At 42.3% G+C, this 14,581-nt stretch overlaps 1 protein-coding gene across 2 annotated transcripts in view; it reads left to right on the forward strand.

The window, feature by feature from the left end:
* Positions 1-14,581, forward strand: part of LOC149241745 (Cation efflux family protein) — a 291,670-nt gene that overhangs the window by 232,319 nt on the left and 44,770 nt on the right. For both annotated transcript variants that reach the window (XR_016246595.1, XM_089374049.1), the window contains exons 9-10: positions 12,723-12,824; positions 12,910-12,982. Coding sequence is in view for 1 of the 2 variants with exons in the window: in XM_089374049.1 (XP_089230175.1) it covers positions 12,723-12,824; positions 12,910-12,982 (175 nt within the window). In the remaining variant the exon portion in view is untranslated. The remainder of the gene's footprint in view (positions 1-12,722; positions 12,825-12,909; positions 12,983-14,581) is intronic.

Consider the following 14,581-nt stretch of genomic DNA (forward strand, 5'->3'; position numbering starts at 1 on the left):
TTAAATGTGTTATAATGGCTGTTTGTACCTGCTGATTTTTATTTCTGCATTTTCCAGCATTCTGTAAAATTTCGAGAATTTGTGTTTTCAGCAAAAATTTATTTTTTTTCAGTTGTTGAATGTATGGATATGGGAATGGACATTTAACTATATGAGAGAAATAATGTGAAACAGAAAACCGGGGTGGGAAATGAGAAATTTTTACATGGTATCAGAGCTTGAGTGCTGAAGTGCAGTTTGGGACAACGAGGAGGAAAATTACACCCTGCTGATTTTTCACTCAAAAAATTCCAGCAAGCTGATTTTTCACAAACAATAGTTTTTATCTTTACTATAACAGTGCTATTTTTCAGTTTTGGGACAACAGGATGTCATTGGGATTGAGGGTGGAGGATAGGTTGGATGGGCATACAAACTACAGCATTTGGAAGGAGAGAATGCAGAGTATCTTTGAGGAGGCAGAAGTCTGGGACATCATGGTGCATACCACACAGAACCCTGTTGTTGTGCCTACGGATGCCACTCAGTTGGCTGAGTATAATAAAAAGAACAACAAGTGTAAGAGACTGATTCTAGACGGAGTCAAAGACCATTGCATTCCTCATGTGAGAGGAAAGAGAAATGCCCATGAGATGTGGACAACATTGTCCAATCTCTACCAGAGTACTAATGAGAACCGAAAATGGTCTTGAAGGAGAAGCTGAAGACCATTAAGATGGGCAATGATAGTGTAGCTGAATATCTCACAAAGATTACTAATGTGAGAGATGAGTTGGCAGCAGTTGGAGAGGACATTCCACCCACTGAGTTGATGTGGATTGCAGTGAATGGCCTCCCCCGTTCATGGATGAACTTTGCTGATGGGGTTTGTGCACGTGAGACCCTTCCCACATGGGAGAGGTTTTGGGATGATTGCATTCAGACAGAGATCAGGAAAGGTCAGCTTGGGGCAGCCAAGCCAGTTGAGCAGGATGAGGATGTAGCACTGTCGGCAGGAGGCAAGAAAGGCAAAGGGAAGAAGCAGGCTTCCACAAGCAATGGTGGGGGCAAAGGCAAAGGTAAAGGTAAATAGGGTAACACACAGAAGGACTATTCCAAGGTGAAGTGTTGGAATTGTCAAAAGATGGGACACTATGCAGTTGTGTGTCCGGAGAAGAAGAAGAAGAAGGGGAAGAACCAGAACGTGGCAGCTTCAGCAGAGGTTGAGGACTTTGCAGTTCGTTTTGACCGAGAGTTTGGGTTCACTGTGTATGAGTCCTCTAGTGCAGGATCACTTGCCACACAGGTTCAGAGGGAGCATGCTTTTCCCTCGATTAGCGGAGCATCTTCTGGTATCTGGTATGTGGACAGTGGGGCTTCACATCACATGACAGGAGTCCGTGAGTACTCTGAGCTTTCAGAGAGTCGCACTGATATAGAGGTAGTACTCGGTGATGACAGAGTTGTTAGAGCAGTCGGTGTGGGGACACTAACATTTCAGAGGGAGTCCAAACCTCCTTTGAAGGTGTCAGATGTTCTTTATGTGCCAGGGATGAGGAAGAACCTCATATCCGTATCAGCTTTGGAGGACAGAGGATATGAGGTACTGTTCAAGGGAGGACAGGTGTTGATGTATCCTAGGGGCACTCCAGCTGATTCAGCTAGAGTGATAGGTGTACGCCATGCAAAGGTGTACAAGTTTGCATTCCAGTCCCTTTTGGCATTGAGCAGTAGTACCGACAACAGAGCTAGCAGTTCTGAGCTCTGTGAGATTTGGCACCGCAGGGTGGGACATATGTATCATGGAGCCTTGAGGACCTTGCGGGAGATCACTACAGGTGTGCCAGATTTTAGTACTGATCACTGTGATACTTGCAGAGCATGTGCGATGGGCAAGTTTGCCAAATCCCCTTTTCCCAGTAGTGACAACAGAGCGACTGGGATACTTGATTTGATTCATTCCGATGTGAGCGGTCGGATGTCTCATGTTTCCTTGAGTGGATATGAGTACTATGTTTTATTCATTGATGATCACTCCAGGAGGACCTGGATTTATTTCTTGAAGACCAAGAGTGAGGTCTTCAAGCGGTTTTAGGAGTTTAGAGCTCTTGTGGAGACACACACAGGTCGGAAGATCAAGTCCTTGAGGTTGGACAATGGAGGAGAGTACACCCTTGGAGAGTTTGTTGACTATTGTGCGGAGGCAGGCATTAGGAGGGAGTTCACTGTTCCTTACAACCCCCAGCAGAACGGGGTTGCGGAGAGGAAGAACAGATCCATCGCAGGGGCTGCCAAAGCCATGTTACATGATCAGGGGTTGCCATTGTTCTTGTGGGCAGAGGCCTGCGACACAACTGTTTATTTGCAGAACAGGAGTCTGCATCGCGCCTTGTGGCACATGACTCCAGAGGAGGCTTTTTCTGGGAGGAAGCCTGATATTTGTCATCTTCGTATCTTTGGGTGCATCACATACTCCTACATACCCAAGGAGAAGAGGACCAAACTAGAGCCCACCGCAGAGAAGGGTATCTTTGTGGGCTACAGTGAGACCTCAAAGGCCTTTCGGATTTACATTCCTACACAGAGAAAAGTTGTTGTCAGGCGGGATGTGAAGTTCGAGGAGGACAGGGCCTTTAGGAGGTCACGGGAGTTAGAGTATCTGGATCAGCCAGACCTTCAGAAGCAGTTGAGTCAGTTGCAGGGATCCAGTGGGCGGGGATCAGGAGGATCAGGAGGTACATCTATGAGGATGTCAGGTCCGTCAGTGAGCAGTGGCTCACCGAGCCAGAGGGGTGGTGCTCCGGGCCAATGTTTTTAAAACCGGAACCGGTGATCGGACCGGTCCACCTAATGAACCGGTTTACCGACCGGAACCGGTCTAACCGGCACTGGTTTGGTCTAAACGAACCGGTTTTAAAAAAATACATTAAATAATTAATTTTTAATGAAACAAAACTATTTTTAAGATGTAAAACCATGATTCCAAGCCAATAGAGACAAAATATGCAAAGTTTGCTCATTTATATACCATGTAAAGGTGAATACATCAAAATGACACTGAGTGCAATACATATCATCAACAAAATAGCAAAATACATAACAAATGAGGCTCTAAATGGCCTATAAAGTCCAAAAACATTGCTGCAAGCTATGAGGCCATTGGCCTACTACAAGTCTACAGTATACACATGATCAATCATCAAGTTCATTACCACTACTAGTAGTAGACACAAGATCATCATTAGGAGCTACATAGACATCATCTGGTTCAGAGTCTGAGGATGCCTCAGCCTGATCTGCAACCTCAGTATCAATGCCACCAATGACAATAGAAGTGGACCTAATGGAAGCACGAGTTTGTCGACCTGCATGACTAGTGCCTTCCATTGGTTCCTTGCCTTTCCTTGATGCCGCTATTGATCCTGGTTCTGATGCCACCACATAATCTGCTTCATCCCCCGCCAAAGCCATGTCGATATCAAAATCAGCCTCAAACTCAGGTTCTTCAGTCTCCTCCACCCATTCTGATGTTGGATCAATATCGTCCAACACAATGGGATCTAGATCAGGAGTTTTTCTTATCATTTGGAGCTCTAATTGCATTTATTGTTTACCCCCAAACCATGAAATCCTGAAAACCATTAAGTCTGCTGAATTTTGAGTGAAATCTAAAATTCTAGTTTCTCCATATGAAATCCAATGAGGTCGAAACCACTCTCAAACATCCTGAGTCATTTCATGGTAATGTTAAAAATTTAAGTAAAAGGATGAAAATGAAAATTAAAGGAAATGTCACTTTTACTTTAAGAATTTAACATTACCATTAATTGCCAACATTGTTAGGGTTGAAACACCCTTAGTCCCCCCCCAAAACCCCTCAAACACAGTCAAAAACATGTATTTTAACTTTATGGTGGTTGTGCCTAAAACCGGCCGGTTTAGGACAAAACCGGCCGGTTTGTAACAAACCGGCCGGTTTTGTCCTAAACCGGCCGGTTTTCACCGGTTAGGGCCAAAAATCGGGCAAATGAAGGGTCTGACCGGGTTTTTAGGTCGGTTCGGACCAGCCAGCTAGCTAACTGGCCGGTTTGACCGGTTACCGGTTTTTCTGAGCGGTTTTTAAAACTTGGCTCTGGGCAGCATGCAGAGCAGTTCACAGAGCAGTTCACTAGGGAGTCCACTGATGGATAGTTCACACGGTACCTCAGCTTCTACATGTTTAGGTGCAGGCAGGAGGACAGCAGACAGACAGTCAGGAGTTCAGGCTCCTGATGATGATGGGGAGGAGGAGTTTCATTCTCCTATGGGAGAAGTGCACTTAGGGAAGAGGAAGCCCAAGTGGCTTCAGGACACCTTGAGAGATGCCACATCTGTCGCTGAGCCTAAAAGGCCGGTCAGAGAAAGTAGACCACTTGAGAGGTTTTGTAGCTATATGGCAATGGCTACCAGCATCCTTGACTTTGAGCCTTCTAGCTATGAGGAGGCAGCTGGCCAGTAGGTCTGGAAAGAGGCCATGCAGGAGGAGTATTCTTCTATCATGAAGAATGATGTTTGGGAGGTGGTGCCGAGGCCTGAGGGCAAATCCGTGGTTACTTCCAGATGGCTTTACAAGGTAAAGCATGTTGCAGATGGCAGCATTGAGAAATTCAAAGCGAAGTTTGTGGCTAGAGGGTTATCCCAGGTAGAGGGAGTTGATTATGAGGAGACCTTCGCTCCCGTGGCTCGATATACTTCGATCTGCTCCATTATATAGATAGCAGCAGAGATGGGTTGGAAGATCCACCAGATGGATGTGAAGACTGCATTTCTCAGTGGCTTCATACAGGAGGAGGTGTACATTGAGTAGCCACAGGGCTTTGAGGTGCATGGGAAGGAGTCCCATGTGTGCAGACTGAAGAAGGCCCTTTATGGCTTGAAGCAAGCTCCCAGAGCTTGGTACTCCAGGATAGATACATACTTGCAGGGGATGGGTTTCACAAAGAGTGAGGCAGATCCGAACCTTTACTTTATTGTGATAGGTGAGGAGCCTCTCATTCTGGTGCTGTATGTGGATGACTTGGTCATTACAGGTGCAGAGAGACTCATATAGCACTGCAAGAGAGATCTTGCGGTGGAGTTTGAGATTAAGGACATCGGCTTGATGCATTACTTTTTGGGTTTGGAGGTGTGGTAGGAGGAGGGGCATTTTTTCCTGGGGCAAGGGAAGTATATTGTGGACATCCTTAGCAGATTCCACATGGAAGATTGTAGACCCATATCGACACCGATGATCACCAACTGGAAGAAGCTTCATGCTTCGAATTCCGAGTTGGTGGATCCCACATTGTACAGGCAGCTGATTGGTTCCTTGATGTATTTGGTCAACACTAGACCAGATATTTGTTTTGCAGTCAACACGATGAGTCAGTTTATGTGTGAGCCTAGGAAGGTTCACTGGGTGGTTGCAAAACACATTTTGCGGTACTTGCAGGGGACAGTGGATTATGGTCTGGACTACAGGCAGGGGGATGGAGTGAGATTGGCAGGTTATACTGATTCTGATTGGGCAGGTTGTGCTTCTGATAGGAAGAGCACTTCAGGGTGCTGTTTTGGGTTGGGTTCGGCAGTAGTGTCATGGTTCAGCCGGAAGCAGCAGTCAGTAGCATTGAGTTCAGCGGAAGCAGAGTATATGGCAGCTAGTCTAGCTAGTTGTGAGGCCATCTGGCTTCGCAAGATGTTGTTTGGTTTATTTGGTCAACTGTTGAGACCTTCAGTGATTTACTGTGATAATCAGAGTTGCATTAAACTCACGAAGAATCTAGTATTTCATGACAGGTCAAAGCATATCGGGATCAAATATCATTTCATTAGAGACTGTGTTCAGAAGGGCGCTGTGAAGCTTGAGTATATTCCCACTGATGAGCAGGTTGTAGATATTCTTACCAAAGCCTTACCACGGGGCAAGCATGACTACTTCAGAGACAAGATGGTGTGGTGAGGAACACTTTCCTCGGTAAGAGGGAGTGTTGAAATTTGGTACCGGAGGACAGGTGGTTCCCTAAGGCTTTGATCTTTGGCCTAGGGAAAAGTGTCCAAAAAGAATTTAATTTTTCTCCTAAAGTGACTTTATAATTTTTATAAAGTCAAATTTAATTTAAAAGTGACTTTAAGTGATAAAGTTACTAAAGTCTAATTTTAAAGTGACTTTTATAATGTCAATGAAAAATTAGAAAGGGAAAGTGACTTTGGAAATAAATGACTAAGTGGGTCTTTATTAAAGTGGGGTGAATTACAAAATAGAAAGTGAGATTTAAATGAACATTTAATCTTAGCCTTAGATCTCAATCTATTTCAGTCACTGGATTTAGGGATCACCCAAAAGTCACTTAGGGTTGGATTAAGGGAGGAAAAGATCATTCATTCTTTCATGAGCAGATTGAGAGAGAGAGAGCAAGAGAGCAAGGGAGATTTCTGGACAGGGAGGAGAAGGTGGAAGCAACTTGGCACACATACCGAGGCAGCATTTAAGCAAATCCGTACAGCTGAATGAGCAAACAGTAAAAGAAAGATTTTTTGCACAGAAATCAAGGGCCGTACAGCTGATTTTCTGCACAAAAATCGAGGTCCGTACAGTCCGCACAGCCGTCCGTACAACAGCCGTACAACAGTTTTCAGTGTTTTGTTTTGCTGTTTGGAAATTTCCAGTGCGTTGTGAGGCTTGGAAATCGAGATAAGTTGTAAAATTTGTTTGCTTAAGTTTTTGCTGAATATTTCTCACTGTAAAAGGCATTTTGCAGAAATAAGAAAGAGTTCTCGAACTAGTTTTCCCCAAGAGTTATAGGGGGTTTTTCCAGGGTCACCTTGACCAAAAATCTCTGTGTTTAAATGTGTTATAATGGGTTTTTGTACCCCTGTTGATTTTTATTTCTGCATTTTCCAGCATTTTGTAAAATTTACAGAATTTGTGTTTTCAGCAAAAATTTATTTTTTCAGTTGTTGAATGTATGGATATGGAAAAGGGCATTTAACTATATGGGAGAAATAAGGTGAAACTGAAAACCGGTGTGGGAAATGAGAAATTTTTACAGTCGTCCAACACATTGCCGAGAAGGAGACGACAAAGGAAATGTGGGACGCCTTGAAGACATTGTACCAGCATACTTCCGTGCAGAGGAAGATGTTACTTGAGAATCAATAACAGTCATACAAGATGCAGAAGAGGGAGCAGATAGATCACTTCCTCGGGAGATTGATGGAGATCCGGGACCAACTGACTTCCATAGGGGCCACGCCGAATCAGGAGTTAATGGTGAGGATCGCACTAAACGCAATCTCCGAGGAGTGGGAGACATTTGTCCAAAGCATGTTGGGCAGGGCGAATCTTCCAGATTGGGAAGAATTGTGGGTGGCTCTTCGCCAAGAAGAGATTAGGCGGCTGAGCAAGACGAGAAGTAGGAGCAAAGGAGTTCGGATCAAGAAGGAAGAGGAAGAGGATGCAGCTCTGGCATCTGTGGGAAAGTAGGAGAAGAGGAAGAAAAAGGACCTCTCCAAGGTCAAGTGCTTTAGCTGTGGGGAATTGGGTCATTATGCGAACCGGTGTCCGAGGAAGAAGAATAAGGGAAAGGTGTCTGACTCTAAAGAAGCGCCTACGAAGGCGGAAAAGGAGGTAGAGGAGGATGACGATTGTGCCATGAGCACCTCTAGAGAAGAGGTGGGGAGACATCGAGCTGTAGTCAGGAGGACTACATGTGATGAGGGGCAGGATCCTTGAGGTACCCAAACTCTTGGATCATACCTTGCTACGAGAGCCCCAAAGAGAGAGTAGCAGGATTGGCGGATGTTGGTAGAGAAAGATGCAGATGAAGCGACAAAGAGTGCTACAGTGTAGGAGTCCCTAGGCAGCACGAGGCTAGCAAGTTGCAACAGTGCGAGAGGCACAGAGATTGTTGCAACAGTGCTGGATGGCACAAAGAGTTTTGCAACAGTGTGAGATGCAGGGAGTTGTTGCAGAAGCGCAAAGGCAGTAGAGGGAGCACTTGATAGCGGCAGAGAGATCTTCAACATCGGGAATGTTTTTAGCTTGACAGGGATGTTAGTCGTTGGGTGGATCAGTTACTGACTTCTCAGTAACTGAGTTGCAATGCAGTAGCGGTTGGTAGTAGCACAATGCAACATGATGAGAGGGGATTGCAGTGCAGATGCAGTGTTGGGAGAAAGGACTAGCAACAACACGGATGCAGAGGGAGATGCCGTAGGGATGCAACAATGGTAGTGTCAGGGCCATGGGAAGCAATACAGGATGCAACAATTCTAAGGATGTTGGGCGGGCAGGCCTAGCGTCAACACAGGTACTTGTGCTGTATAATTAGAGTGATGCTCAGTGTGGAGTATTACTAGAGCACAGTCCTCGCTAAGAGGGAGTGTTGATTTGGGGTAGCATCGGATGTGATCTAGCCATGAAAATTGGTGGAGAGGCTAAAGCACATGAGATCTCTAAGACCTAGAAATGGTTTAGGTAGATTCTAACCAGTTTAGGAGATATTAAAATAATTAATATTTTTAATGGAGTTCCTATGTCTAAACTTAGGAAAAATAAAATATTAATGGGTATTAATATAAAACTGGGTTAGAAGGTTCCAAAAGACATGGATTAAGCCAAATCTAATCTTAGTCGTTGATTAGAGATGTAGTCTCGGCCGTTGAAGGACCAACAGGAAAAGTATAAGAGGAGGCTTGAGGGTTAGTTGGAGAATACACCAGAGTGATCAGTCATTTGATTTACTAGAGCGGGGTTGCTAAGTAAAGTTGAATCAGTGATCAACAGTGAGAGGCAGTGATTACTGGACAAAGAGGTAAAGATAGTGCCGAGATACCAGCGCAGAGGTAGAGAGGCAAACACAGAAGCCAGAGCAGGCCATACAGAGCCCAGTAGAGACAACACAGAGGCCAGAGGGCCTGCGTCATCCATGCAAAGGGCAATAAGAGTTACGCAGAGGGTCCCAGAGGTTGCGCATTGCCTCATAGGGTTGATGCAGAAGCCAGGAGGGTTGATGCAGTGCTTTAGTGTTGCTGTAGAGGGTTTCATGGGGCATGTTTTCTGAATACCTGCTTCTGAATAGAGAGGTATTACTACCGGATTATTTTCTCTGTCGGGTGACCCAGTTTGGCACCCAGTTGTACTCAAGGATATACTGCATAATAAATAAACCCTCAAAATTGCTGCACCGATTTTCCCGGATTGGGTTTTTTCGGGGACGAGTTGTCCAAAAATAACGGTGTCACTTGTGTGTTTTCTATTCTTTCAATTGTTGATTTGTAGATGGTTGAGACTGTATTATGTTTATTTCGATGTTTATATGCTTAAATAACTTGTTTGTAATTAATAAGTAGGAGAAATAAACCAGAAGAATATAGATAAAGTTTTTAACGGATAGACTTAAAAATTTCAACATCAGGGCTACCAAGAGAAGGTTGTAGAAGTCACCTACAACTAATAATCATGTGATTGGATGGAAGATCTTGAAAGAAACATAACTTGGAAGAGGTAGCTATATGGGGAAAAGCCAGATGTGGACTAGAAGTTCACTTTCTGATGAAGAGAAGGATGACATGACAATTGGTTCGACACTATGGTTCGTTGAAAGGAAACTGATGGACAAGATGGCCGATGCCCTACGACGATAAAGTGATGATGAAGAAGGCTCCATAATGGAGAAGATGAAGTTCATGACGTGATGTAGAAAGAGGAGCCCTACAAGCAACTGATAGTACCATGGTCTCCACCAAAGAGTATATAACTGCTATTGGAAACAAGTCCCTAGTTAAGAGGGAGCTTGGGCAAGTCCCTTGTTAAGAAGGGAGCTTTGGTGTATTCCTTTTATAAGAATGATTAGATCCTCCTTGGTTAAGAGGGAGTAACGGATATGGCTTTGTACTTCATGCACTAGACGAGGACTAACAACCGTAAGTCTTAGTGAAGGCCATGAGGGAGAGATGGACACATCATTCTTGTCTTCATGTTATGAAGAAAGAATGGAGGATTGGTTAAGCATCTGGTTTCCAATACTCTTTGAGGATGTGGTAGGGCATCCAATAGGCAAGAGTAGTCGAAGAGGAAATTCCTTGAGGATGCGTTATTTCAAGACAAGAATGGTCCTAAAAGGACATACCTTGTGAACATCTGGATGGGGTATGTGCCTTGAGAGACAATGATGAAGGTGCCTATGAGTCATTGGTCTCCCCAAAATTGTGCTCTGATCTTGTGGAGAGATAAAGCTATTAGTTAAGGCCTTGCTATGTGACAATGTGGATTGATATGTTTGAGATCCATTAATATAAGATGATATGATAGCTTATGAGATGAGTACCAATCCGACTCTTCTTATGAGAATTCTTCAATATGAGAATGTCGAAGTACCATGTGTGGATTATGAATACCTCCCTAGTTAAGAGGGAGTGTTGAAATATGTAACTAGGTTTGGTCTTCATAATGTCTATTGTAATCATGATTTTATGTATTTGATATTAAAGAGAAAATAAATTTATTATTGTCATTCTTGAGGCATGGGTTTCATGCTCAAGATAAAATTATTTATAGGTCAAGCACCCATTGAGTGCTTCTAGGTTTGTCATAGAATTATGAAGTCAAAAGAGTCATTGTCATATGTGTAAGACCCCTTTGGGCATGTTGTATCTTGTAAATATTTTTTTTGTAAAGTCAAAAGTGTCATAAAGACCCTCCAAGACCTTGTCAAACAAGTCAACCTACAAGAAGGATCAAGTCGGCCTCATGGACAACAATTCGACCTTCAGAGAAGCCTATATATAAGAGACATCGACCACACTTGAAGAGCATTCACTCACCACACAAGAAATTCGATCAAGAAAGAGAAAGAGACCTAAAAGAGTGAAGAAGAGAAAGTCTAAAGGAACGAAGCCTTTGAGTATTCTTTTGGGCTATCTTCTCCTCACACGTGCAAAGATTAGAGCAACATTATTACAACAAAACCGAGTTGCAAAAGAAACTACGACAAAGTGGAAGTTGCAGAAGAAAATGTCGGGAAGTCAAAGTTGCAGAAGAAACTACTGGGAAGTTGAAGTTGCAGAAGAAACTATTGGGGAAGGTCGACGTTGCTGGAAGGTGGAAGTTGCTAGAAGGTCGAAGTTGCTGGGTCGAAATTGCTGGAAGCTGCTAGGTCAAAGTAGCTGGAGAAGTTCATCAAGGAGAAGTTTGACTTGGTCTTGAAGGGGTCTTTGACAAGTGTCTTAGGTCTTGGAATTCATCATTTGAAGTTTTATAAGAAGAGAAGAATTCTTGTGGGTTTTCCTCTCAAGAAGAGGCATTTTGGCCCTGGCTTGCAGCCTACATTTTGTGTCCTCTTGTCTATTTGATCTTCATAGTTTGGTCGCTATTTGATGATAAGAACATAATAATAATCAAGTGAAAGAAGAAGCTATTCAAGTTAAGTAAAAAAAAATACATCACAAGCAATTATCAAAGTAAGAGAAATCACCTAATCTAGGTGCCCCTAGATTTCTCAACAAAGATGATCTATTATTACACATATATTGCCCATTATATACTCCATTAGTACATCCAGGGCAAAGGCAGGTTAGACTATGATGTCTAACAAGTGAATTGATGGCAAGAATTGAAAGAAATTGTTGAGTACTCAACATAATGGTTGAATCAATTTGGTTTGGGGAAAACAATTGAATTTATTCGTCAAGTTAAACTTGGTCATTTTTGCCATGTCTCAGCAAATTTTATAAGATTTGATGAGTACTTAATGAACACACAAACTTTCTGAGTTCTATCCAAAAGTGCATCTAGCCAGGAATGATAAGGTTGCATCATCTTTCATCATTCTTTATGTTTTGTATTCCAAATGTGGATTCTATAGAGTCATAGCTAATTGTGCATGAAGGATTTGACCAATGCATGAATGGGGGAAACATTGGGAAGCTATTTTTGGTGCTGGAAATGGATTGGGCTGCAAGCTTTCTCAAGATTTGCAGTGAAGTCTATGACGAACTTATGCTAAGAAGTAAATTGGTATTCCCCATGCAAAAGAGCCACAAAGGATAGAGAATAGATTTTGGATCTTTGATGGCTTTTTCTCTTTATATAACCATAAGGACCATCGTTGTGCATACCATGGATCATCTTTCATGGTGTTTGGTGTCTGTACACATAGATCTTGGAACTCTTGTACAATAACTATTTAAAGTACATGTGAAATTGCATATTTGCCTGTTTAATTCTATTAGTTTTTCAAACCTTTAGTTTGATGTCTATGGAGTGGTTTTGTCACAGTAAGGGAAAAAATATAATATTTTCAGAGTTTCCTTATTTGTTGAATTTTATGCCTATGTTTTCATAAGTCTGAGTCATACTCATGCTTGTTGGCTTTGCTGAGTTGTTCCCAAGTTGAAGTCGTGTGCCCAAATAGCTTGGAAGCAGTTGAAGGGGTCTGCCATTATGTACTTATTTTCAAATTGCACCCTGCTTGGAAATCTGATGTAGCTTTAGTCTTTTACTTAGAATGTGCATGATATTTTTCTCATTATCAATGCTAAGACGGCATAGTTTTCATCTCTTAAATTAGCTCCAGACTTTGCTTACGGTGGAATTTGTAATAACGTTGTTTGTGAACTTTTCTTTGCTCCAGTGTTTGGGGTGCATGCTTGTAGCACTAAAATACCTAGTTGTTTCCATGGGTATATAGATTAATTTAATAATTTTGGATCAATGGTTTTTGCAGATTGCAATTTTTCTGATTCAGAGAAATCGTCATGCTTTGATTGGTAGGGCAATTGATCCTTATGACATGGCACGTGTGCTCAGTTCTCTATCCCGTGACCCGGTACTGGTTAATTTGACTAGCCATTTTGGGGCCATTCAGTATTTAGTTAAATATATTCTTTAATAGCTAAATCAAACTTTTGTAGGTAGTAGATGCTGTTTATGACTGCAAAAGCGAGGTAATAGGACCTGGTTCTTTCAGATTCAAGGCTGAGATAGGTAATTGCTCTGTATTAACATTCACTTGGTTTCTACTTACTTTATTTGAGAATCAAATTACTTCTGTATAAAAGGTCCACAGTCAATACACTATTATGTGATATGCCTAATGTTAAGTGTCATTGGTCCATTTCATCTCTATACATGCTATTATAACATAAGGACCAAAGTAACACATACTCCTTTGATGGAAGAAAGTAATTAAAGAGAGTTGGCATATTTTGTGAAGCATGCAGTTACTGAAGCTGATATTGCTTCTCGTTATTTAGTTTCAAATGTGAAAGAACTGTCTTATCTGTGGGATAAACTGAATCAATTTTGGTTCCAGCGATGTGCTAATATCTGAATAGACAGTGAACTATAAACTTGTGACAACTAAGAACAGAATATAGAAGCATACGATTAATATTGAAATTTTGTTGTGAAACTTGCATATATCAAATTGAGAATAGTAAGAGTTGAATCATGTGAATGATTGGTTGTGACAATAGAAACTTCCTAAAAACTCATGAACCACTCTTGTGCTTTTGGCAAACATTAGCTTTATATTGTTCAATTTTGTGCATGATAACCATGTGTCAAGTGTCAACCGGATACCTTCAATAAGTAATAGTTAATACTGCTTCAAGTAACTGGCAGCGATGATGGTTAATACTGCTTCAAATTAATGGCAGCGATGATGACACTGGAGATGAGATATGCACAGAAACAATAATGCCTAAAGAGACAGACAATTCAACATGGACCACTTCTAAAGAATCTTGTTTGAGATAAGAAAGTTGTTGTAAAAGGACAGTAAAAGGTACCGTTATTCAATCTTTTTGAATTCGGCGGACTAACAGCAGCTAACCCTCTTTCCTAAATCACAGGACATTGTGTTTGGGAGAAGTCATGGAACAGGGGAAAATAACAGTTTTTTTTTTAATTCTTCATGTCGAATGTTAGTAACTGATTACAAGTGAGTAGCTAAAACCATAGTTTTGAAAATCGGCCTAGTTTGAACTGGAATGTTAGAATTCCATGCACCCCAGGTCTGATCTATGTTTTAGCTAGAAAACACAAACACACTGAAAATGGCTAACTTTAAACAACTCTTGCACGGCCGAATATAGCAGCAATTAGATCAATGCACAAGACAAAACTTATGCCCAAAACTGATTTCTTATAATTCCATTAATAAGAGAATCCACAGGGCTCCCATACTAGGGATAGTGGTCCTTTACAATCCCTGTACAATGCCAAAAAACAAAACAAAACACTTGTCCTAATTACCTGGGCTGAGGCTGAGCCCTTTCAGCTCTCATCTCCCCTTAAACAAACTGCTGTAGGTGTTTCTTTGCTACAGCATCCACCAACCCCTTGCTGTTGTCACCCAAGGCTTTCCCAGCCCTTCCAAACACCAGTCTTCAACAGTTGTTCAAAACTTTGCTGCTTTAGCTCCAAAGTCTATACTTTCAGTCCTACAGCAAACCCTTGGTCTATACTTTCAGTCATGTGGCTTGCTGTTCCTTCTGTGGCCTAATCCCACAGGCCCTTTAACACAGCAGTCTGCCACTTATCCTTCCTGTGGCCTGCGGCTTACCTGTTACAAGCAGCGGC

Source organism: Pinus tabuliformis, chromosome 8 (assembly GCF_031772625.1).
Source record: "Pinus tabuliformis cultivar Carrire ecotype Pingquan chromosome 8, CPIR1, whole genome shotgun sequence".
NCBI lineage: Eukaryota > Viridiplantae > Streptophyta > Pinopsida > Pinales > Pinaceae > Pinus > Pinus tabuliformis.